At 34.7% G+C, this 27,125-nt stretch overlaps 1 protein-coding gene across 18 annotated transcripts in view; it reads left to right on the top strand.

Moving 5' to 3' along the window:
• The window catches only part of DMD (dystrophin), a 1,148,985-nt gene that overhangs the window by 896,884 nt on the left and 224,976 nt on the right, over positions 1-27,125 (top strand). For all 18 annotated transcript variants that reach the window (XM_077781657.2, XM_021553010.4, XM_021553014.4 and 15 more), the window contains one exon: positions 13,425-13,614. In XM_077781657.2, the coding sequence (XP_077637783.2) occupies positions 13,425-13,614 (190 nt within the window). The remainder of the gene's footprint in view (positions 1-13,424; positions 13,615-27,125) is intronic.

The raw sequence follows: 27,125 nt of genomic DNA, 5'->3' as shown, positions 1-27,125 counted from the left end.
TTAAGTATTTTTATTTTCTTTGTTCCAACTAGTTACCTTTATTTTAAATCCTTAGACAAGGATTATAAGAAGAGAGTGAATGGCAAGTGTGTGAATTGATTTTAATTTGTTATGTTTTTCAGTTTATGCTTTACTTATATCATTTCTTAATATATCCATTTTTAAAAGCACACCTAAAAAAACATTTGGTGCAGAGGGATTATTCTATGATAATAGATAAAAGAGAGGTAATGTATTTGAAAGACATTCTACTAACTGCCTACAATCTCAAGCAAATATTTAGGTACAAAATATAAGATCAGTCTTACCAGCAATGACATCAGTTAACAATGCTTTGCTTTTTTTTCCTCCTGACATCCCTCAGAATGATGACATTCATAACATATAAGAAAAATATATTGTAAGAAGTAAATGAAGCTGCCAGACAAAGCTCATATAATCAGGAGATCTGGAAAGTCATCTTAACTGCTTGTACTCTAGTTTTATCTTAGTTTTCCACTTAGCTGACAGCACTTTTTTGTGCAGTGCTGACATCAGATCCAAGATGGGAATTCAATTGGTAGTAGCAAATGTTTTTGGTTTAATTTTTGAGAATATAGACTTGGATATGATTTCAAAATGCTGGTAGGATGCACTGAAAAGGCAATGTGACCCAGAATAACGTGTGAGTCATCATTTCCACCTTTGTGAACATATTCCTGTGATTCTTGAGAAACTCTTTCATGATTATAAAAAGGAAAGAGTTCCTGAGTTATTCTGGGAGAGAGTACCAGCAGTAATACAGTATTTCACAAAAGGATCTCTGGATCCTTGTGACTTCAGGGATGAGTTTCTTAAAAGTTTCAGCATTAGTCTAACCAAATTTTCCCACCACTTGAGTATATATATAGCCCAGTACTTTTATCTCTTCCAGAAAGGCAATAGATCATCTGTAGGTCTTCTAAATCCGCACACAGACAAAAAAAAAAAAAAAAAACAAAAAACAAAAAAAAAACCTCACAGCAAAAAGTGTTGCAGTTTTTGAATTAAATGGCTGTTTTTTGTCTGTTCCACAAAGGATTTGCTCAGATTTCTAGGCACCATGAATTCAGGTCATTGAGAGCTTAGTTGTTTTTGGTTTTAAATCACAGAATATTCTGAGGTATGGTACCCACAAAGATCATCCAGTCCAGCTCTTAAGTAAATGGCCCATACTGGGATGGTACCCAGCACCTTCTTGTTACTAGCACCATGCTCCAACTGTAATCCAGTGTTAATTATTTAATTGTACACAATTTAAAGGAGAATAGCACTAGTATCTTGCAGCTAGGCCATAGTGTGAGCAAGTTATCAACAGAAACTAAGCAGGAAATGCATTTAGAAGACCATTCCTTACTGCTCAAATGTTTGCTATTTCACCTTTTTTCCTCATTCTTGGCTTTTATTTTGGTCTTGATTGAAACAAAATTCTGTTTCTTTGTTCATAATTACTGTGTGTTAAATGCTCTTTACTCCTTTCTGTTGAAATGAGGATGCTTCTGCTGTTCAAGGAAAATTCAACTGAAAAAAATCATTAAATAGTTTATGGAACAGAATTCTAAAAGGAGAGCAGTTTTGTGACCAGATTTGAGTCATAACTGAAGCTTAATGTGGGCATATCAAAGAACTGTTTTATTTCAGAAATCTTCCTCTTTTGCATATGCAGCAAATTAAGAAGGAGCAAGGTACTAAAGGAAGAATAAGTTTGATTTATGAAAGAATATAAATGTCAATTTTTGTTTCCATCCCGTTAGAAAATTAAGACAAATGTGTTGTTCTTTCTCTTAAAGGTGAGATTTGCTGCAGTAATTAGAAAATTTTTGTTTCTGTTTGAACAAGAACAGAAGCTAATACTGTGTGCCCTGAAAGTCTAGCCTTAAATCTATTTCCTATTAGTGTGTAGATAAATTAGCAAATTATAGCAAACTGATTATTGCTGTCATCCAAAGCTCATAGAAAAAATGAATGTCTTTTCAGTCCCCTCAATAGACTTCTTATCAGGCTTCATATCCTTTAAGACAAACTGAACAGAAATTAATAATGCTGATGGACTAGCAAAGTGCCAGGAAAAGGAATTTGACCTCAGTTGTCATGTTTTGTTTGCCTTGTTATTATTGTGATAGCTTTTTTTTTTTTTCCCCTGGCATTTTCCCTGTATTTTTGTATTTCTTCAGCTGCTGTGCAGGCAGTTTAATATTTCCCCTCACTGGCTTGTCAGTCATGCTTGAAACCAAGGATAATTCAGTCTGCTATTAAATGCTTAGCCTCTCTTTGGAGGTTACCACCAAACATGTCAGGTTGACAACAGCAGTGCTTGCCTTTTTTGTGTGGCTGTTGTTTAGCTATGACTGAAATTTCAATCACATGTGTGATTATATAAAGTCACAAAGAAATCAATAAATAACAAGTCCTCATTATTCCTGATAAGGTCAGTGGCACAAGAGGCTGATGGTTGTGACTCTGGCTGACCAAGGCAGAGATCTGGGGAAGGGGCCACACAGGAGGCAGATTGGAAACCATTAGAATTAGCAATGTGGTTTTCTTGCACGTCCCAAAATAAGCAAGGTGAGAAATCACTGAGGAGAGGTGAGATTCCACTGGTAAATCTTGAGGATAGAGCATTTATGGTGAAGCTGATAAAGGTGCATAAAATGGGAAACAGTAAGTAAGCAGGGAATTTGTGAAAAGAAAAAACTGTTGTATGTTCATGTTGTTTGTCATCCAATATCAATTACATTTTGACCAATACCCTAAATTTATATTCCCTGACAAATTTAAGAAATGAGGAGCACTTCCTAGCTACTAAGCATTACATCTCCTGTAAATTATAAAAAAAAAATATTATCTTCTGCAAATGATAAGAAATAATAGCTCTTGGAACTATCACTCTAGCTGGCATTTCTGCAGTTTCTTCCTTTGTGCAAGATACATAATCAGTTACATATCTGAGATATATCTGCTTAAGCACAGTAGTGCCCTGTGGCAATGCATTATATGGGTCTACTTCATGGTATTATTTTTATCTAAAATGTGCCATGTATTTCTGAGATTCCATTGCTTTAATTGACACAGTGTGTGGTAAAAGCAAAGTTTTGTGAAGGGCCTAAAGGGCCAAGCTTGCAATGCCCCCCATGTCCTACTTCCTGTACTTTATCTCGGTAGTGTAATATGTTTGCTTCTGTCCTTATTTTCTTTTTTTTTTTTTCCTTTATCGTATATTGTTTTTTTTTAATTCACATCATGTTAGAGTCTAATTTAGTGTTGGGTTTTTTTTTTTTTTTCAATCTAGCTTGGATGCATTTTCTGTAGCCCACAATATGGCTTATATATGCTAGGTTCAGTTATTTTTTGCCTTAAAAATCTTGGTGCTGCTTCTTACCAGTAATGGTAAACAGTTCCAAAATTTCCATGAGTTCTTGGTGCTTGGAGCATGTCTGAGGTTGATCCTTCAGCTGTGGTAATTAATTAGTAGCAGTGTCAGCTGATGAACTATATACATGTACTGATTCCAAGAAATTAGATTTATCTTTGAGCTAGTTTACATGTAAGTTTCTTGGTGAGAATTTATTCCAAGGGATGAGAGACAGCATTTCCAGTGCTTGTTTTCTCTTTTTTTTTCCCATGGAAACACCAGCAGAATACACTTGTGAAATAAGATGGCACTAAGAAATCATAGTTCAGATCTGCCGTTGGTGACACCCTTCCTTTTTGTACTGTGCTGACCCCTCAGAGCTGTGGACAAGTGTCTCTGTTATTTCTTTTCATGTTGGGGGAAATAAAAGTAGAAGTATGGAATGTATTTTTTGAATTTTGCTTTAGCTAAATTCATTTTCCCGTCTTTGAGAGGTTTCTGTAACAAAACTTTGTATCCTTGACTTCCTTTCCAAATAGCTGCTTTTAAAGAGGTTATGATGAACTTTATGGATTTCTTTGCATAAGCAGAAGTAAAGCTGAATCACCAGTTAAACTGATGAATGCATCAGTTATGTGTTCATTTCCATGACTACAATTTGGAAAGTGGTTTAAGAACAGGTAGGCATATGTTAGGGAAAAGAAATTAATCTCCTCAGATGTTGGATAAATTATCTATAATATATAGGGGATACCTGTGTGGCAGTGAGTACAAATTTATAGATCTCAAGACAAATCAAGTATCTTTTTAAGATAAACACCTGATAACTATTTGAAAAATCATTAAAGAAGGAAACATTGCAAATCATGCACTGTTTAAGAGAAAGATTTGGATATACTCTGCCTGAATTGCCTGTGAGCACACAGTTTTGGGTATATCCATTTTTGTCTTGTCTCTTCATAGCAGAATAGTCCAAATTCCTCACTCCCAGACTTAGAGTTTTGGTGTATTTATGTCTCTCTCCACTCTGTTAAATGCTCCAGAATTGTTGTTTGAAGGGTTATGATTTCTCCTACTAAGAATTTTTGTCTTTGAAATTCATCCAAAAAAAGAATAGAGGTAGAACTATCAGAGAACATCCTGTTCCCTTTGAAGTCAGCTGAAGGTTGGCTATTCATCCTCAGTGGAGTTAGGATTTTCTTTGTAAGGCTTTTGTATCAAACACATGCTGAAGTTCTGTAGAACTGAGAGTGAGTTGAACACCATCTGAATTTGCTGAACTGGGCTCTGGAAATTCACTATTTAATTATTTATTTATATTTGCATGATCCCGAGGAACAGAACTAGAGTTTCTTTCCATGTTTTTGAATCTGCATAATAATAAATTATTAGTATTTCCCTATATTCTTGTATACCTCTGGTTGTAGTTCCTGATGTTTTACCATCTTTCTGCAGCATATCTATTTTAATCAGATTATTTCTTTGTAGAGTAGAAATTATTCTATAGTTCAGTTTTCTATTGGAGTCTGAAACCTCCTGAAGAGTAAAAAATACAGATATATAGGTATGGAGTGGTTCCTGCAACTAATATATTTTTATTGGATTGTATAAATATAAGAGGCAATAGGCAGGCTGCCTTCTTTCCCTCTTACTCAGATGCTAACCAGTTTTCGTTACCAGCTGCTTCTGACCTGAATTTTACAGTTTTGAGCTGTTTTGTTTTTTTCTAGTTAGCATTTTATACTTCTTGAAATATGTTGACAGAATACATGTTCTAAAGTATTTTGAATCTGATCTGTCAGCATCTTTGTGTAATGTGAGTACTACTTCAGGCCCATATTTTAAAGGGGAAAAAATAATGTGTGTGTTTATCTAAGTGTTTATTTAATGTTACTTAATATGATGCATGGTACAATAAGAATTGTAAGTGCTGCCAGACAAGTTTTCCAGCCTGGGAATTGAGGCTTCTCTCTCTTGCATGGTAGCAAATCACTTTTTTGCTAGGGCATGGAGTTCAGCCCTCAGAGGCTGATGCTCCAAATGAAAACTACACTAACAGTTTAATAGTATCCTTTGTGAGCTCTAATTGATTTCATGTAATGCCATCAGTGCATTTCACAGTCTTATTAAATCTAGTTGTTTCTGCAGTAAGTAAGGCTAAGAAAACAAGTGCCTTTAGAATATAATTAATTCCATAATCATTTTAAATTATACTTCACTATCTTGGAAAGCAAAGATTTTATCTTACTAAATTACATCTGAGTAATTAATATGTTGTTTATTAAATGGTACTGTTGACTGCCTTGGAATTTTGAAAGAATAATATGTTTTGGAATGCAAGAAAAAAATTAATTCTACATATTATAAACCATGAAGTATGAAGAAGATAAACAGAACAATAATATTTTTGCTTTTTTGGTAGAATAAGAGACTAGTTTTGTCTGTTTGGTTTAAGTTTAGATTTTAGTATTTCTTCTTCTGACTTCTCTCTTCAATAGGAGTAACAGAATTGTTAAATATTATCTTCCCATGTCTTATTGGGGCATTATTTGAATTATACAAGGATTAGACTGGAATCTGTTCTGTGGGTTCAGAGAACTGAGGGGAGGGGGGTTGCTGAGTTGTTTGTTCTGTTGGATTTTGTTTTGTATTTTCTTTCCTTTGGATCTTTTTCTTTCTCTTTTTCTTTTCTTTTTTTTTTTTCTTTTTAATTATTTAATGGTTTAAGATACTTCCTTAAAATTTGATTGAGGGCTATATAGAAAAGCCTCTGGAGAGAATTAATCAGAATATTATTCTGTGTCTATAAATAATTTTTAATGATACCTCATATGTCTGTGACTGTTGAGTTTGTTTCAATTCCCTTCTCTTTTACTTGGTAAGAGTTATGATTTACTCTCTGGAAAACAATTGACTTTAATGAAGATTTATCAGGAAATTAAAAATCACAAGTAAACATAAACTGTTTTCAATAGCATAAAAGATAACCTGTAACTGATTCTAATTACAAAGGAATCTCCTTAGTTTCATTAATGATTGTTCTGTAGCTTACCATGTAAGTGTGATAATTTATGGTTATGATGAACATAGAGAACATGTTCTTAACTTTCTTAACCTATGCCAAAGCAAGCAGGGGAAAGGACACAAAAGTGATGGGGGCAAGAAAAGATAACATTCCCTCTAACTCTCTCTCTCTTTTCTCCCATTAAGAGGTATTTTGGGAATGTAGGATCCCATAAGTGAACAGACTATAAGAGGAGACAGAAATTATTTTTAAAAAGCTTGATGAGATGTTTTCCTACAGGATAACACAGATCCCTTTGTGCTGATGTTGTCAGGTGCTTAATTAAAAAGGGGTTGTTTAAAGGTCCTATACAGAAGTCTATATATGTGATTTTGTTCCCCAGGAGGTGATATTTCCTTTGTTTTTAGTAAATCTTCTCAGTCTAATAAAAAATGGTGTAGAATAGATGGGAGAGTATTATCCAAGGCTGATCTGAAGCTTCATGGATAAATATTGGGTTTGGGGTAATTGTTTTTGGTTTTTTTTTCTCTTTTTGCTATTCAATGTCTATTTTGATTTTAAAATAAATGAACGGGACAAACAATCTAAATTCAAAAATATGTCTTCAAATTGATTTAGTGCCTTTAGTAACAAAGAAAGCAGTTCAGAGGAAAATCCTGGGAGAAGGGTTGATAATTTTTGTTATTTTCATAAAAGTCCTGTTTTTTTCAAGAATGTCTATGAGAGGTATAAGTAGAAACAAGCCAGCCAACAAATAGTAGCAAAAGAAATAATTTCCTGTCCATTTTTGCATCCATTTTCCTAAGTACAGAAACAACAGAAACATATTTTCTTGTTTTGAAGAGATTTATAACACAAAAACTGTTCAGGAAAAATGACTTGCATCCTGCTTAGTAGAATGAGTAACTGTTCATTGAAGCATTTTCCTCTTTGTCTCAAGAGATTTTTAAGAAAAGACAAACTGTGTGCCTATCGGTATGATGAGGATATGTTTTAAAATGTTCTAATTTTTGTATCTGAAGAAAGTGCCGTCATTTAGGAAACTGTGATTGCTAGGAAAAGAGCAGGACTTTGTCCCTGTGAATACATTCTGAGTTCCAATCAGAGCATGGGGACACTGAGGGTTTTTGTTCCTCCCTGCAGAAATAAAGAGAATCAGCAGAGAGATGCCTTTGCCTGTTTTTGTTGCACCAGCTGTTGCACTTAATCTCTCTGTATGCCAAGTTACAACTGGAATTTAAAATTATATGACTGGTTATTCATTTGTTATAAATATGGATAGTGCAACCAAGACAGATGCCCTTCAGCTTATCTGAAGAAGGCAAGTCAGCTCTCAGGCAGTAGGTCAAGTTGTTGAGAAATTAATGTAAGAGAGAAGCACTGCACTGCCGAGGTTTAACCCCAGCCAGCAACTCAGTACCATCCACCTCTTGTTCACTTCCCTACAGTGGGGAGAAGAACTGGAAAGATAAGCTAAATCTTCTGTGTTTCTCCTCTAGAAAAGCTAAATAAGAACAATTTACTAATTGGGGGAATGGGAGGGAGGGTTGGAATGACACTGAATATGCTACCAATATGATTATTAATATTAATTGTAGCTATGAGGAGAGGGAGAGAGAGTAACAGAACCCAGGAGAGCCAAGTGATGCACAATACAACTGCTCACCACCTGCTGACTGATACCCAGCCAATTCCCAAGCCTGTCTTTAGAGTACAGAATTCTGTACCAGCACACCAGAGCTTTCCTGGCTCCTCACTCAGCATGATGAGAGGATAAGGGCTGTGGCTATGTCAGCAACATGTGAATGCTGATCACAAGTGGTTTGGATGTTGTAGCTCTAAGTTTGGTTACAAGTTAAGGCTTTCTAGCCATTTGCAACAAAATTATTTCAGAGGTAGAGCTGCACACAGGTGACCAATCTCCAGTGCTGTAGGATCAACTTGGTTAAGAACATTTTCCAACAAAATAGTGATAGTAGGACATAAGTTTGCATATATAAAGATCACTCAAAAAATGTATAGTCACATCCACATGCCAGTGATCTACAGCAGGCAAAACCTAGTACCTCTGTTCAGAGGGTCAAATTAAATACACCTTTATGCAAAAATGTTACTGCAAAAATCCTAAGTGCACCTTAACATGGTGTTAAGTTAGTTGACATCCAGAAAAACACAAGAAAACAGTACTTAAAATGCTGTCTCAACGTCGTTTTTTTCCACTGAATGTTGTAACAAGTATTCCAGAGTTAATCTGAACATTTATCACTTGCTAGCATGTATTAATAACTTTAACTGACACTGTAGAATATAGTACCTGAGTTCTGAAAGAAAGCTCCTCTAACCAGCAGTCCCAAAATTAGTGAACATGATTTATTTTGAATTTGCATTTCAAAATTTTATCAGTAATAGTTATTTTAAGAATTTAATTTTCATATCTGTGCATCTCTTTGTGTTCCAACTTTATCTGAGGTTAAATTATTCTCCCTCTTTTATAGGTTTTTTATCAGTCCAGGTTAAAACAGCTGAAGAAGAGTTACCAGTGAGAGCTTAAATTTATTTAGTAGTAAAAATTAAATAATCCAATAAAGCTTTGCAATTGTTCCATTTTCATATATGGAAAGGACATAAAGCTCATGAAAAAGGTGCAAAATTTTCCAGCATTAACAGGAATATGCATGTAATTCAAAATCTCTGTGATAGTTGAGAGAATATAGGAAATTCAGGTAACTTTTTAAATTTTATTTTATTTTTTATTGTATAGAACTGTACTGTTGGAAAAGAGAAAATAAAATTATAGAAAGAGAACCACATGAACTATGGAAGTAAAACCATTTCCTGATGCTTTGACAGCCAGTAGTCTAGGATATTTTATTTTATATCTCAGTGAGATAACTTTAGATCACTACAGTCTGCAGATGGAAGTGTGATTTAGTGATCTATTGAACACTGAATGATACAGAGTTCCTCTACTTTTATTGCTCTTAAAGAAATACCTGGGAAACAGCAGTGTGTTTGTGCTATGCACATGTTGCATGTCCTCTTACCTGAGCAACTCAAAGCATTATTCACACACTGACTGTCACCATGTATCTTGTACTGTGACTAAGCATGGCAATTTGAAATACACAGACACTCATAAAATGTGAATGATTCATTCCAAATTATGTAGCAAACACTAAAGCTGAAGAAAAATCTGATATTCACACTTGCAGACCCTCTACAAACACTGTATTCCTTGTGTTGTATGGGAGTTGGTAGTGCTGACTGAAGCACTGCTGCAATAATTTCAATCATAGAATCACAGAACATTCTGCAATGATAACTTAATTTTACCCTCCTTTTCTTCATGAACATTTGTATACTGCTATGTTTAAAAAATATTAGCTCTAAAAGTTCTCTGGCACAACAGCAATGTCCTGAAACAGAGGCTGGTAAATTTCCTTTTTTGTGGATTTTTTTCAGCCCTTAAAAACACCTTCCTGGCAGTATAAATGTTCATACATTGCTTGGCTCACTTCCCCTCACATGCCACCATTATTTGCTCAGCTCAAAGCCTTCAGCTGACATGTACTTAAAAGAGCATCATAACTTCTGTCCTGAAACAAAGCTCATACAACAACTAGAGTTGGTGAATTCACTGTCACTGATGCCACTAGTTCCTAAAAATCAAATTTACAGGCATGTTTGGGGACCAGCTTGCCTATTTTTAGACATAAAAAAGTTTAAAGCTTTTGTAAAATCAAAATTGTCTAAGTTATAGGTGATTTAGTGTTGTAGTCAGGGAAAATAGTTTACTCTGACCTTGATCTGGTACAACAGATGTGTATAGGCAAGGGAGGAGAAACTGAATTCCAGGAATGCTGTGTCCTCTAGAAATGTTTTATAGAGGGAGTGTAGTTTGTCTGTCTTCTGGGTGTCTAGATGAAAATAAGATGAATCCCACCTTTAGTGTTTCTTCCTTGAATAAGAAGCTTTTGGTTATACATTCTGTGATTATTTTTATAGCATAGTATAACAGATTAAATAATGATTATCCCATTAAAATATTTTTAAATAATAATAATATTATTATTATCTTTTAGTATTTTAGCAGTGTGCTGTACTGTTTGTACTGTATAGATTTCTATTTACACTAAGATACAGTTCTGGTTACTTCATGTTATTTTCTTTTTGCACTGAACAGTGAAATATGAAATTAAACATACCTGGATAATACAGACTAAAGAGAAAGCATCTTTATTTTGGTTTTGTGCAATAATATCTTGTTCAATAGACATATTTCTTTGACCCCTATGATTCTGTGCAATTTCGCATATGCTGGATTTGATGCTCAGTTTTATTCCTCATGTTTAGACCTTCTTTTTTCATTCCATCTTCATAGTTTTGTAGTGAGAAAGCCAAGTAGAGTGAAGTTTATCGATATGCTGCAGAACAGTCAGTGTAGCTGAATGTTTATTGCATGTTCACTGTACCAAAATTTAAAATGCAAAGTACTAAATATTTTTGGTGGAATTATGGTATTAGTATATTATAAAGAAACATATTTCTGTAGACTGAAAGAATTATGTGCCACAAGATTTCTGTGCATCATAGAAATGCCAGAAGATTCTTCATGATAAAAACTTCATTCTTTGTCCAGACCAATAAAATGCTATATTTTTTTTCTTGAAGTCTGAGAGTCTCTAAAACACTAATTCTGACTTTGAATAATCCTTGAAATTGTTCTCCCTTTGAATATCTTTTTCATATCTGTGCTTGGGTTTTGGGTTTGGTTTTAAATCTCACTGTGTATTTGCAGAATGTTGTTATTTTCAGAGTATTGCTATGTATTTATAGGAATGCAGGTGTACAGTAGTTAAAAATGTGCCTTTCATGTTATGAAGGAAGTGCATGAGAAAAAAAATTTTATGTGATTCTGCAAAGGCTATTAACTACCATGCTGCACACTGTAAATTGAATTAGAATAATGCTATAAAGTATATTTTAGAATTGTTCTCTGAAGAACTGGAAAAAATGCATTTAGTTTATGCAATTGTATTCCATTTCCAAGTTGTGTTGAATAAATGTAATGTTGGTTTTGAGCTAAAAGTGGTAAATAGGTCAATACAGTCTTTTCCAGGTAAAAGATTTTCTGTATCTTATTATCTTTTAATGGATATTGCTAGTATATTTAGGTGTCATTTCTATGTAATTAATCTGTAATTAAAAAAAAAAAAGAACAACAAATTCTTTCATTGCAGTTATTTTAAATTAGAAGTAGCCTGAGCACAAGCTATGTTTATTCCCACCTAGACTTAAGCTGGGAAAGAGATCATGTTCACTATTCTGCATCTGAGTGTTTCTTACTGACAGCCCCCTGGGGACACATTCTAATGCAGCCTGAGCAGTGTCATGATGTGGAGAGTTCTTGTAGGTGGCAACAGGTGCAACTGAGGTGAAAATCCAGTCCATTTTTAAGCTTTTAAAAAAAACCTGATGGATGAGTTTGTAGCAAGGCATTCAATAGCTTCCTCAGTTTTTGAATGAAAAATACGTCCTTTTTTTTTTTAACAAAATGGTTGGGAAAAAGCAAATAAGATGTCAAAGGATTAAAAATAGAATAGAAATATGGCACTTCTTGTGACATTAATCTCTCAAGGAGGATATTTTTTTTTTCCTGTAGTGCTTGTCCTTGCCTGTACTCTGACTGACTTTTTCTGTTCTTACTATCCTCTGCTGCAATTTAACTATATGCTTGTCAAAAAAACATGCTAAGTCAGTGCCACTTGGCAAAACTTGTGTGGTAGTTTTTTTTTTTTTCTTTTCTCACTTCCACTGGTGAATTGGGGTTTAGGGTGATATCATTACCTACCAAGGAGTACAACCCCATCACAACTGGAAACAGAATTAGCAAGAGAGATCAGCACATGGAAATTTCATGACCTCTTCTGATTAATTACAACTTGAGAAGTTAAAATCTAGTAGAATTAGAATTCTAGAAGGTCAAATCTAGTATCTTAGTCTCCCTAAATAACTAGGCAGGAAATATGCTGAGATATGTGAAGACCACCACAGATGTGTAGACTTGACATAGGTGTGTATCAAAGTGCATTCATTCCACTTGAAGTAATGCACATTACCAAATGACCTTAATAAGTATTTTCAGAGCTTAAAAAATTATTTAGGGATCATGTTGATGTTAAACAAATATGCATATAATACAATAGGTAAGTCACCTTCACAGATTTGTGCTAATAACAATGTCATACTTAGCTGCCCATGTTTCTAAATCCATATTTTGCTCAAGTTCAAAGCAAAAATATCAGTGAATACATGACACCTACTTTGCATATGAATGCTGATATAACATAGATCTACTTTAATGTTTTTTCAGCACCAGAGTTGCTGAAATCTTTAGTATCTTTCCTAATCTGAGTTAGATCTTCCCCAAGGGTAAGATAGCCTTTGTCTTTTAAAATTGTGGTTTATCTTGTAACTAATAGAGATCATCCTTGTCATGTATCACATTCAAATTAAAATTAAAATAAGAATGCATTAAAAAAACCCACAAAGCTAACACAAACTTTAGTGTTATAAGGGTTTCAGATTTTAAACAAAAACTCTAAATGTTTCAAGTAGTGAAAATTAATCACTGAATTTATCATATCATGCAGTGGTCAGGAACTATTTTGTGATTTCTTAAACTAAACAAGTATTTCCGCTGTAGTGGAAAAAATAATCTTTTATTAAAACAAAACCAAGGAATTATGATTTTCAATTGTGCATATTTTAGACATAGTACTTTGAAAGAAGTGTTTTTGTCTTATTTTGTATCAGACTGATTCAACTTACTACTTCTCAGGTGAAAATATAAAAAAGGAGCCCAACCTGCCAAAGTTACAGTAGCAGTTCTGTAGCTAATATATTAGCAAACTTACCTTGACTGGTACATGAAAAATATTTAATTTGTCTTTTTTACATTTCTATTTAATGATTAATGTTTGTTCTCTTCCAAAGAGCACTGTATTTGATTTTTTTGTACTTGTGCAGGGTTTGTGAGCGTGAAGCAGCTCTGGAATCAGCCCTAAGAATGTTGCAGCAATTCTACCTGGATCTTGAAAAGTTCCTTGCTTGGCTCACAGAAGCTGAAACAACTGCAAATGTCCTGCAGGATGCCACACACAAAGAAAAGACACTAGAGGATGCCAAAGTGGTTCGGGACCTCATGAAACAGTGGCAGGTAAGGGTAAGCCAAGTCTAGAGGCATTTGACAAACATGAGAGTTTATCAGGCATATCTGATATTTATAGAAGTTATATAATTTGCATAAAGTTTATTCTATGTAGCTTAACTGAATTAGTTTTTCTCCATTACTTTCAAATACATGAAGAAATGGTAATTTGGTAGTCTATTATCAGCACGCTCCATTGCGGTAATAAAAAGAGATAACGATGCAAATGTTCATAATATATGCCTGGACAGTTCTCATACAGTTATTTTCCTCTGGGGAAAAAAAAATCTTAAAGAAAGATAATATTGTATTTATTGTTCCAGAGAATCCTGAGGAGAAAGAAAATTAATTAGTTGAGATGGAGCTGTTGAACTATGTTGTTATACTTCCATTGCGTTTTCTTTGCTACAGTTATTGAGAGGAATACAGATATGTCTGCTTGAAGTCTTAAATTTCTTAAATATGAGGTTGATTGGATGTTTGGAAGGCAGGACCCTTTATTCCAGTATTATAGAATCATATAATAGTTTAGGTTGGAAAAGAACTTTAAGATCATCAAGTCAACCATTAACCCAGAACTGCCATGGCCATCACTAAACCATGTCCTCAAGTGCCACATCTACACATCTTAGTAGCTCCAGGGATGCTGACTCATCCCTTGCCCTGGGCAGCCTATTCCAAAGCCCAGTGACCTTTTCAGTGAAGAAATTTCTTGTATTCACTCATAGTGCATGATTTTGATTTTGACAGGAAGTTTAAAACTGGAGATTTAAGGTCCTGGATACTCTATACCTTAGTTTATTTATTGATGAAAAACATACTGTGAAAAATTTAGCTATAAGTGATTAAAAAAAAAAAAGAGTAAATGTATATAGTAGTTCAAGAATTCTTAGCTGCAAAATAAATTAATTTATTATGATGGGTAATATTTGCAGTAGTCACAGCCCAGTGCTCTGTATCAAGTCTTTATTGTGAAAGCTTTTTGTCCAAACAGGTGGATAGTGGTGCAAGTACTGTCTATTTTCTAAAGATGGGTAATGGATCATAATTTTATCAATAGAACAATTTTATAATGCCAGCTGAATGATCAGGAAAGAGAGTGTGGTTTTTCATTCTGTTTCTCAGGTATTGCTGCATTGATTTTTTCAGGCTTCACACCCTGCTTGTGGGAGTTCTCTCTCACAATTCACTTTGATGTATAAAGATGAAAAGCAAGAACATGACATAAATATGTAGTTTGCACACAGTTTATGCATATAAAAGATTCAGGGAAAAAGGAGCTTTACTACGTCACAGAAGTCTCTGAAGTATGTATTTATGTTCTTTGTGGAAAGGGGTTATTCTCACTAATGCAAACAATCAGCCACATAAAACATAAATAGTGATAAGCCTTTTATTTAACTCTGTATTGTGGGTCAGAAATATACTTACCCTACATAACACATCAGGCAATGACAGAGAATTAGTATATTCCAAGAAACCTACTACATAAATTGTACATGTATCAAAGCAGACATATTCAAATACAGTCCATGTCCTCAATATGGTTTGTTATCATCCAGTATGTGTAGTAAAACTGCAAGCCCTGCTCCAGCATAGAAAAAAATCCTAAATTCTTTCAGTCAGAATTAGAATTTTTCAACTTAGTTTTTTTTCCTACATGAAGTCTTTTTTTTTTTTTTTTTTCTCTCACCAACCAGGCTGAATTCAGATCCGAGGAGATAAAATAAAATTGTGCTTTCTAATTAAATACCAGTGTCTCATGAGTCTTTGGAAAGAAACTTTGACTGCCTGGGTTTATTAGAATGCATAAAAGTTATGGTCAAATATAACAAATGGATTTAGATCTGCAGTCTGTCTTGCTGTTTACATAGTTCCATAGAATTGGATAATGTGAAAATAGACACTAGGACTCTTGAAATGCTACAATTCTGTTTTAATCTGATATTTTTAACCACTAGGTATAAAGCAGTATTTTGATAAATAATTTTCTACACAAATAATGAAAAACCTAAGCTTCTGAGTTCAGTAGTAACTTTGTATCCTTGACACTACAGATGTTTATCTCACTTTTAGTGATCCATCATCTTCCCGCTTTACAGTCTCAAACTTTATCTTATTCCTTTAAACAATTAGGAAAATAATTACTTGCTGTACAGAAACTTTTTACATAGCAGCAGTTGCTTGTCTAGGAAAATACCATGTTTTAGAAATTTGTTTTCCTTTTCGTGTTCAGAAACCATTAACTCAATTGTCACTAATAAAGATTAATCTTTCCTTAGTAGTTAACAGTTCATTCAGTAGCAGAAAGAGAAAGGTGAGACTTATATAAGTGCACATTCTAATTACACAATGATGTAATTATATTAAAATGTTGCATTATAAACACCCTGTTTGTTTGTACAAGCATGTATTTGCATGCATCATTTGTCTGAGCTGATAGCAATGTAATAGTTGAGGTGATTCACACAGAATACTTTCTGGAGAATTTTCAAGGATACAAACCTGTTACTCCAAGGAGTTGTGTAATTATGTACTGCTTCATTTTTTTTCTAGTTGAAATACATCATGTGTTCTCATGAGGCCTGGTTTGTTAAGTAACAATTTGAAGGAGATGAAAATTAATTTCACTTTCTGCTTTCATACTTCTAGTGATACAAACTCTCAGCTGTGTTCATTATAATTGTGGGTCAGTTTACGTGACACCAGGCCTGCTGGTGACAGATGGAGTGCACCTGTACCAAAGGGGGAAAAGGATCTTTGCACAAGAGTTATCAGGATTTAGTGAAGAGTAAACTGGATTTGAAGGGAGAAAGACATAAAACCAGCCTCACTAGAGATAAGCCTGGGGACAGCATGTTTGAGGGATGTTGTCCTAGTGAGGTCCTTTGGTCTGAGAACTGGAGGTAGAGGCTGGAGATCCTTGTGGCTGCAAAGATACAAGAGTTATTGATGAGTTAGATACCATGGAAGCACCTCAGAACGGTCATACAGGAATTAGGGGTTCTCCCTGAAGAAGGGTGGGGATCTATAGCCCAATGTCCACCTGCACCAGTGCACACAGCAGGGACAACCAACAGGAGGAGCTGGAGCCCATTGGGCAGCTGGAAAACCATGGCACAGCTACCATTACAGAGATATGGATGGCTTGTATGCCTGGAATGTGCAGTGGATAGCTATAAATTCCTCAGAAGAGATAGGCAAGGAAGGAGAGGTGGTCTGACAGCCCTGTATGGAAGGGAGTGTTTTGATTATCTAGAGTTTGATGCTGGTGCCAACAGCATTGAGTGGTTTTAGTTAAAAATCAGGGGAAGTCCAGCAAGGCAGATATTCTGGTGGGAGTCTGTCATAGACCTCCCACCAGGATGAAGAGGAAGATTAAATGTTCCATAAGCAAATTCCATAAGTCTCATAGTCACCAGTCCTTTTTCTCTTGGGGAGCTTCAAATTACCAGATGTCCTCTGAAAATGCAGAAACACAGCAGAGAACAAGCAATCTAGGAGGTTCCTGGATTGTGTGGGAGAGAACTTCCACAGCATTTTCCTTGAGAAGCCAGCTGTTCATGGCTTGGATGGGTGTCCCCTTAGCTGGGTAAAAACTGTCTGTGGGGCCAGGCTCAGGGAGTGGTGGGGAGTAGGGTCACTTCCAGCGGGGACAGACAGCAGGGATGCTCCCAGGGCTCAGCTTTGGGGCCAATTCTGTTTTATGAGGAGTGACTGAGGGAGCTGGGCATGTTTAGCTTGGAGAAAAGGAGGCTCAGGCTTTCAGCTGATAGAGGCTGTAGCAAGGTGGGAGTTGGTCTCTTCTCCTAAGAAGAAATGGCCTCAGCTGTGCCTGGGCATGTTTATATTTGGTATTAGGAAAAGTTTTCTCAAAGTTGTCAAACATTGGAACAAGCACTGGCTTCCCAGGGAAGTAGTTGAGTCACAATCCCTGGATCCCATGTCACTTAGGGATGTGGTTTAATGGTGAAATTTGTGGTGCTAGGTTAATGGTTGGACTTGATTATTTTTGAGGTTTTTTCCAACCTTAAGAATTCTCTGATTGTATGAAGTATTTTTTCTGGTCTGTCTTTTTAGCAATAATTGTATGTGACAATTTATGCAGCTTATGTGATATTAGATAGAATTTTGAAGCTAGTGTGGATTTATCCTCTTACTTTATGAATGCAAGCAGTTTATATTAAGCATGTAGATGAATATAATCACAGATTTTTTCATTGAAATCTGATGAAGAATACTGCATGTGACACCTAGGTAAACAGTAACTGGAGAATGCTATTGTACTACATACACAGCTTAAAAAATTATTCTGAAATAATCGATCATGACTGACAAATTATTGGTAGTATAAACCTGACTAAAAGTATGCCAGAATATGATAAATGAAACAAAGTTAATACTTCAGCATGAAATACATAGCAGATTGATTTTTATTGCCACCTTCATGCTCACTTAGCCTGTAACCTAAGTAGTTTTCCATTAGAGTCAGGAGTTTTGTTGCTCATAACATGAAAAATATGCAGTGCCTCAAGTTATACCTCAGAATATACAGTATGGGGAGTACCCTTATTTTCTCACAGTGATCTTTTTATCTAAAAACATCATCTAAGGGGCATGAACAGCAAGGAAGGCACTCTTGTCTCTTCTATTCCTATCAATTCTTCAAAGGTGCTCACTTGTTTTTAAGGTGTCCAGGCAGCTGTTATTTTTTTTTTTACAGTAGTAAAAATCTGAGGTAGATACATATTCCTGACATTTTTCAATTATTTATCAATTATTTTGAGAGATAAAACATTGCATCCAAATTTATTTCAAATATAATTTATGTGTTATTGTCCAACACAGTTCATTTTGTGAATGATTTATGGATTAGATGATGATTCTCTGTCAAATAGAAAAGAGACTGTATCTGTAATATTCTTGCTCACTTCAATTGAATTTACTAAAAAATAGTAATTCATTTTCAAGTACTTCCATTCTCTCTTCTGAAACACTTTGTCATTCTCCATTCTGAAACCCTTTTTCAGTCACTTGTGTTTATAATTGTTCCCTGAAAACTTTAAAAATAACATATAATCTTCTTTTCTTACCTGTTTTTTTAAAAAAGATTAATTCTCCATGTTTGCCTTTTATACTAACTTGTTGCCAATTCTAAAATAAAATCTGTTCTACAGCACCTGGAATAGAATAGCAGTGCCCACTTATTCCACTGAATAACAGAAAAGAAATTCCAAAATCTTGTGTTTTAAAACAAGTGCTCTTCTTACAACCTATTCTGAGAAAGGCTAGATAGCATCTCAGAGTGAATTTTTTTCTCAGAATGGATTTTTTAAAATATTGGTTCATATTATTTTGAAAACACATGGTCACAATTTTTTCAGTATTGCAATTAGCAGTCACAAGGAAGGGGATTAATGTTTCTTTAATGTTAACAGCAAGTGTCAAATACTGAATACTTTCACAGGAGATTCAGGTGCTGATTTTCAGTGGGGATGATGATAATACAACTGTTCTTCTTAGCTGGAAAGAGAAGTGGTCAGAAATCAGCAATAAACCAGATAGGTAGATGTAACTACTTTTTGTCAAGTGTTTTTTTCAGTTTAGTCTGGATGGTCTTTATTATAAAAACAGAAATTTATTGCTGCTGCAGCTTGCCTATGAGTTGATGCATTAATGTGTATTCTGCTTCTGCCCTCCCTGTTTCAGAACTTAGAAGAAAAAAACTCTACCAGCACAAATTTTCTTTTGGGAGGTAAAAGGATTGTTTTATCAAGATATCTAGTTCTCTGGTACTAGAATGAGATTTAACTACACTTAAAACCTGTTCTCATGAAAATAAACAGCTCTCAATCATCAGAAATCTCACATATAAAGTAGGTGTCTCCAAATAAGAACATAAATTTATTTTAATTTCTTATTTGCATATGTTCTAATAATCATGGTAGAAGAAAATCCCATTTTTCAAATGTGCTAAATGACTTAGTATATATTCTCACTTGCTTGATTTATGTATTTCCTCTGTAAAAGTTTATTGAGCACACCAGAGGAATGGTCCTAATTTTTCATTTGTAGATCAGCATTCAAAGCCTACCAGTTTTAAATACAGGTTTTCAAACACAGATTAGATGGGAAAAGCTTTTGTAGCATGAAGTATGAGGTTCTGTTGTGTTTAGTAAGATTATTAGAGGAGGGCATGGAAAAATCCCAAGTAGAAATGGAATAGAAGGGATATGATGGTTTGCCATTATTCTGAGCATGTTCCAGTTCCTGCATTTTCTCCCAACCTTATCATTTCTATAGGATATCCCACCACTCTTTGTGTAGGCTTTTCTAAAGTGGGCTCTCACACACCCAAAGAAGGGATGGATGGACTTTCTCATACCCTTTGGAAGTAAATGTCCTATTTCACTGTAGCACATCAATTTGAAGTGGCAGGAATTAGAGTATTTACCAGAACTTGGAAGACTTCTGCCATTCCATCTTCCCATGACCGTCAGTATTTACTAGTGCAGTCTAATCTGTCATTTAGTTCTTCTATTCACTTTGTATTGCTTATAGCACATTTATTTAAAAATTGAATAATCAGTAAAAACTAGGCAAAAACCCAGTGGTAGCCTTTAATATATTCTGATGATGAGTTTAAAAGTGTATCTGTGCCTTATGCAATTATGCCCCCTACCAGACTCTTCAATACACTTGGCTAAAGAGCACATAATTTTTCATTTGTGAGACAAAATATGTATTTTTCCAATGCAGGTAAAAATAAAAAATTATTGTATTGTGATTATTAACATGTTAATGTAAAAGGGATAAAGTGTACGGTGCATAACTGAGGAAAAGTATTAATTTTGGCTTAGGGCAGATATCTTCCTGAATATTTAAGATGTCAGTGACCTACAAAGAATACAAATAAGGAATAAAATAAAAGTACAAATAATTTCCAGAGAAAAGTTATACTGGCTTTGTGAAAGGTTTTTAGATAGGACTGACAAAAATAGTCTTCCAAAAGAAGTGCCTCCAAATTTCCCTTTTTTTGAGTATATAGCTGCCATGTCACAGGTTTTCTGGATGTGAATTTACATTTTTTCACAATACTAGCTGTTCTGCATATGCACTGTGCAGCAGTTGTTTACTTAGCAACTCCCACTATCTACTTTTGACAATGTTTGGCAAAAGTAACTTTTCTGTACCAAGTGTCCCATTTCATTTTCTGTCAGTTTACATTTCCTTTCTTTCAACTGCTGACAAGAATTTGAACCTCTTCTGTCAGCACAAAGTTCCACATGTTAATTTCTCCTTGCATGCCACATTTTTCATTTGAATCATTTATTTTCATTGGATTCCATTTCATTTTTTAGGTGAGTGGATAATTTCATTTTATTGATTTTCACCAGATAAACTGCCATTTATCCCACTTATTAATCCAAAGACTATTTTTTTGGCTTTTAGTGCAGAATTATTATGTCAGCCTGTTTTGCAGACTCAATTTAAAATTAAATAAAATTAAAATTTAAAAAATTGAGTCTGGACTCAATTTAGAATGAATATCTTCATCTCTGTACTCTCTGTGTAGTTGAAAAGATAATGGAAAACGAAAAGAGGCCATAGGAAGCAAGAAGCATGCATATTAATCAGTTCTAAAGATGAACATTTTTATTTTCTTTCTTTATATAATTTTTTTCATGTTAGAAGTCTTCATAGCTCATAGCAGCTTGATTGAAAAAAATGTGTCAGTCAAAAAGTCAAAACACTGATAATTTGTTGTGAAATAAATGAATTAACCTTAAAAAAAGACTATGTGGCTTCTTTTTATTAATGCCAGAACATTGATTTCTGGTATCTGAATCTGATATTACAGTTTTTAGGCAAAATTTGCCAATGGAGGAAATGTGAGCATCAAGTACTAACTAAGCAGATTAAAGATACAAATTTTATTCTCCCCAGAAATACCATACATTGTCTGCTATATTAAACCTACCTAATTTTAATTTCTACCTCAGTCTGCTAGATTGGACACAATTTTAATGACTTTTTATTTTTTTAGCAGCTACTTCATAGCTCAACAAAAAAGAATAGCAAGACACACTTTCTAGAGGACTAAGTACAAAACCCAGAAGACTGAGTCACTTAATTTCATTGTTGAACTTCAAAGGTCTTTTGCTGGGAAAAGCTTACAGTTGTCCTGCTATTTTTTGTACTGGTTATATCAAAGTGTATTTCCCTGATCTGTAAATGAAGTGGCAAATCCTTTCTTTCCAGAACCTGGAAACCTGCTGGAAGCTGTGAGATCAAAGCTATGAAATAAACCTGTTCTCACTTATGTTACACCTATTACAGTCACAACAGTGCATTAGCCTGAACGGATCATCTCTTTTTCTTTTTAACTGTGATATTGTAATTCTGTGCCTCATGAGTAAGAGTTGCAGCACTGTTTAAATCCCAGCTTGTTGATTTGCTTAAAAAGAAAAAAAAAAAAGGAGCAATTTTATTTTAACCTTTGATTTGTGAGACGTGGAATACTACGGAGGGTTAGCACCACCTGAAAAATACCACCAAAAAATGTGATTTCTGCAAGGGCAGCTGTAAGTGGGAGGTGGTTGTTTTGTTATCTTGTGTTTCCTGCTGGATGTTGAGCACACAGTTTTATTCCTGGGTGCTGTGGGTGCACACTAGTGTCGTTGCCAGTTCTAACCCAGCTCTGGGATGGGGCGCGGAAGCGGCAATTCCGCGTGGTGCCCTTGGAGCAAACCTGCAGCTGCACTTCCACAGCCACGGATCCCTGGCACTAAGCCTCATCCTGGGAGACTCAAGGGCTGTTGATGGCAAAGGGAATTTTACAGATTGTCAACACTTATTGTGTCTGACTCAGAATAGAAACTCTTCACCCAGTTGTTTGGGTGAGATGGAGGAAAGGGAGAGGGAACTATGGGTATATTTAAATTATGTAATTAATTTTATTTTCATTTTGAGGTTACTTTATAATTTAAATATTTTATGGGTTTATTTTTATGATCTTTACAACACAAGGCTGGAGGTTGGTATTTCCACATATCATGGGGGCAGATATTTAAAATATATGCTAACATAAATCAAATTTGCTTAAAATATTTCTTCTTCTCAATTTCTGTGTTATTATGTAGTTTCTGCTTTCTCATTGTTGTGTAATTTTTACTGCATGTCTCAATACTTGGGAACAAATAGAGACAAGCTGGACCTGACAGAAATAGAAAAAAATTATTTTATGAGTTTAGTTAAGAAACTTTGTAGAAATCTGTCTTTATTAGCATGCTGTTTTGCTGATGATTTCTCTGTTTTCATTTTGGCTTATAGCACTGTAAATTAATTTAACATGAAAGGATGAAAATATTGCTTTTAAATTTTTCTCATTAAATTATGAAAAAATATTACAATAAATAATAGAAAAGAATGCCTCTGGTAGAAGCTTCTGTTTACTCAATCATTGCTGCAGCAAGAGTGAATTATTGCAGAGCTAACTCAGAGGCAATATTTTTGCAGCTACATCACATAAAACAGATGATCTCAAAACTTCAAAACACAGCACAGAAAAGAAAGCACAGTCTGGATCCTTTGAAAGTTAAACATCTATTTATATTTCTGTGAGGGGCTTGGGCAAGACAGTTGGCTGGAATTGAAGCCTCTCACATCTCAAGTGTTGTGGTAATGATGTGAAAAGTGAATTTCGTTGATATCCTGCATGCATCAGCTCTAGGTGCTGAGTTTGAGGTCAGGATATTCCACATACATGGGTGCTTATAAAATATCTGTGAGGGTAAAAAATTAATTCTGTAATTTAAATAGGGATGATGATATTTTCATCCACCTTACTAAAATATCTGTAATTTTGCATTACCTGGAAACAGCATCTTTTGTTTTGTTTGGTCTTGGCTTTGTATTTTGGTGTCCCTATCCTGTACAGGATATTTTCTATACAGCTCTTTGTTGCCAGGGGTGCTAAAAAACCTTCCTTCTGCCTAGGTCTTTTTTTTCAAGGGATCTTACTGTTCCATCCCTTTGAAATAATCCAATTTAGCTTCAAGCCTGGATTGCTCCAGACTTATTCCTCTGCAGTCTTTCTGTTTCCTGCTTACATTAATTTAAAAAGGTGTGCAGAAACCATGTTATACCATACATTACAGACAGGAACTGGGCCTGAAATTATTGCTGTGTTTTCTGTCTTATCCACTGGAAATAAAATGATGTAAGATATTTTAAACCATTGACAGGCAGGTATCTTAGAAATTAACAGAAATGCTCTTAATCACTGTAATGGTAATGAGTCCTTTGATATTTAATGTTATGGAAGGGATAATCTATAACCCCTTTATTTTTTTTCCTTTAAGGAGTGATGAGCCACAGAAAAACAATACAGAATACCTCTAGTGATACTATAATATATTTGGGTTTTTTCCTCTCCTTATCTGAGATTTCTGATTATGATTCTGAGAGATGCCTTGTAAATGCTAATTTACAACTGAGAAGTAGAAGAGCCAAGAAATTGTTATTTTCCAGGACATTTCTTGGTGATTTAGTAGCCTTGTGATTTTGTAATTTTCTTCTGCAAGACAGGTAGAAATGTTACCCTTTTTTATTGTTGTTGTTGTTGCTAGATAAATTAAACAGGTTTTATTTATGAAGCATTTTTGAATGTCACCTAGAAAACATGTATTAAGTGTGTTGTTATGTTAGGTTATGGACTTATTAATTTCAATATGGACCAATGAAATAAAAAAAACATCTTTTGAGATGATTTAGAAACTTAGTGTGCTAGAGATATATGGATAATAAACTTGCTATATATGCACATGTTCATACGTATGATTTTCTGTGTATTTGGCTCTAGAATACAGAGTCTGCATTTGGCTGTCAGTCTTCAGAATGTATTCCAGGTTGCACTTCTTTCATAGTGTTTATAAAACAGTGTTGACACTTAGCAAGCTGATCTCAAGAACACAGCTATTAGAAGATAAAACATAATTTCTTCTGGAATATTGTTGATGATATTTAGTTATGAAGATAAAATGTTTGCAAGTTTTTCAAAGTGTTGGGCTCAATTGTGCCTTCCTCCAGGCCTCCAGGAGTTACTGCTCTGCAGCAGGCAATGCTGAGAAAATGAACTGTGCCACAGATGCCACTGGGAAATCTTGAATGCTATCCAGAATTTGCAGTCACAGCATTCCCATGCCACTTGCTTCCCACTGTTTTATAGAAGGTGATGGTGTACAGTTGGTTTGGGTTATTCCCAGGCCTTTTAGGTTTGGGTGTTTTAGTAATTGGGGGAAGTAGAAGAGAGAAATTTGTATTTTCCCAAAAGATTGCTCTTCTCTTTGACTTACACCTGGACAACCAAACAAAATATCTGTTTACATTTGGCTGTCTTCAGGATCATATTTTCTGAAAACAAATGTGTGAAATTCTGTTATACTTCTATACTAAGGAAATCTTACTTTAGGAGCTACACATCCACTTGGGTGAAAAAGAAGCAATAGCTTCTGTAACAAACTAAGTGATTCTGCTCTTGTTAGGGATAATAAATGGTGTTAATAAACAGTTTTAGCATGTTCTACAGAGCGAATTTATTTGCTAAAATTATTTTGTAATTTAAATAAATTATTTTGACTCTATCATAATTGTCTCATGGAATATTAATGAATGGAGAGAGAATAAATTTAAACAATTCCCTATTCATCTCCCTTTTCAGGCACAGAAAAATACTGTTCTATTTTAAGTTACTTCGTGCTACACTTCTGACACCTATTTTGAGTTAAAACAACTGTAAAAGTCATATTCTTTCTTCTTATTTTTTGTCTTTGTTCCTTAAATTGTGCCTTAGCACTTGCACCACCGAAAGAAAAAAATGTAGAAACAAATGTTCAAATCTTGTTTAGTATTTTGCTGATGTTGGTGTAGATATTGTCAGAGTAAATTAGTCCTGCGAATGCAAAAAAATGCATACATAGGGATATGTATGGTTGTTATAAATTGATATGAGTAGCTGATATTACTCTTTATTTTCAGAATAGTTTTTTAGCTGCTGTAAGGGCTTTCCCTTCTGGAGGTGGGTAGAGAGAATGGCAGTGATATTGATGTTTGCAGAGCAAACAGATGCAGCAGTGTTGGAGAAAGAAAGTAAAAACTATAAAACTATATGTAGATATGAGATATTAAGGACACAAAAGAGTCCTTTCTGATGCCCCAGCCTGTGAGTTCATGATGCGCCAGGCCAGATTTGGTTTGGGTATGCTGCGTACAACCACAGATACACTTGATCATTAGTGGGGTTGGCTTTACCCTCAGCTGTACTTTGGAAAATTCTGTTACCATGAAGTGCTTAGCACTTAATGCTCTGTAAAGAAGACATACATTTGTTTTGTTTTATATGTACTTCAGTATTTTTGAAGAAAACCAGGACTGGGGTTCCCTGCTTAGGTTAAAAACATTGTTTGTACTAAATAACTTTAGCAGTTCTGAAATTGGATTTTTTTTTAAATTCCTTTTACATTACATTCTCAAACCATCATACTGATTCATTGTATTACGATTTTAAAGAATGCATGTGGTCTGCCAGGTGTGGAGGGGAAACAAAACGAATTGATGTTCCACAACCTCTAAACCAGTCTTCTGACATTATTGAGATGAAGTGGAGATTTCCATGGAACTGGCGCCCAGACTTGAACCTGATGTCAGCAGCTATTTTAATGTTAATGGGCTGGCCAAATTGACAGAACCAAGGAAATCAGAACTTACAAACTCCTTTTGCTATGCAGAAAGTATTTCAGTGTTTCATATTACAATGGTGTTGCTTTCCTCAATCTGTGATTTATGGAGGCAGAGAAAGTCTTAATTGTTTGAATCATTACTGGTTTTGTAGTCAAACAAGTCTTTACCATGACTGACTGTTTTCCTATGAATTTAGAGATGCAATTAGATTAAGGGCTGTTCTGTGCTGTTCTAGCTGAAGGTGAAGAGAGATAATTATGATGTATTTGTCATTAATATGGCAGGAAAATTGTTATTATAAGAGGGTAAAGAGCCAGCAAAGTAGTAATATCATAACTTCTTTTGTAAGTAGTGAGGAAATCTTTTGTAATGAGGATCACATTTGCATGAGATGGCTGCATGAGGTCTGTGTGAGCTGTTCAACATGATTCCTGAGGCTTTTTTACTAGACTCTCCTAGTTATCTCAGGATTAAGTCTTTGAAAAGTACAATGAACATGTTAGTGTCTTATGGTTTAAGCTAATCACATAAAATATCAGAAGATTAACTTCTAGAATATGTATTAAATTAGACAATTGAGAATTATCTTAACTTTAGAAAATTGATTCTGAAAGCATGTAAAGCCCATTGGCTTTAATACTAGGGTCAGATGAGCATAAAGATTCAAATTTTGGACTGTCCAGACCAAATCAGGTGGCATTCAGTCCCCAGATGTATCACTTAGGGCTATTCTTAGAGCTAGTTTTCTTCTGTTGATAGGAATAAATATTTTCAAAATT

The sequence above is a fragment of the Lonchura striata genome, chromosome 1 (assembly GCF_050655825.1).
Source record: "Lonchura striata isolate lonStrDom1 chromosome 1, ASM5065582v1, whole genome shotgun sequence".
NCBI classification, from domain to species: Eukaryota; Metazoa; Chordata; class Aves; order Passeriformes; family Estrildidae; genus Lonchura; species Lonchura striata.
Note: the sequence above shows the minus strand (reverse complement) of the source record. Positions and strands in the feature narration are given on the sequence as shown.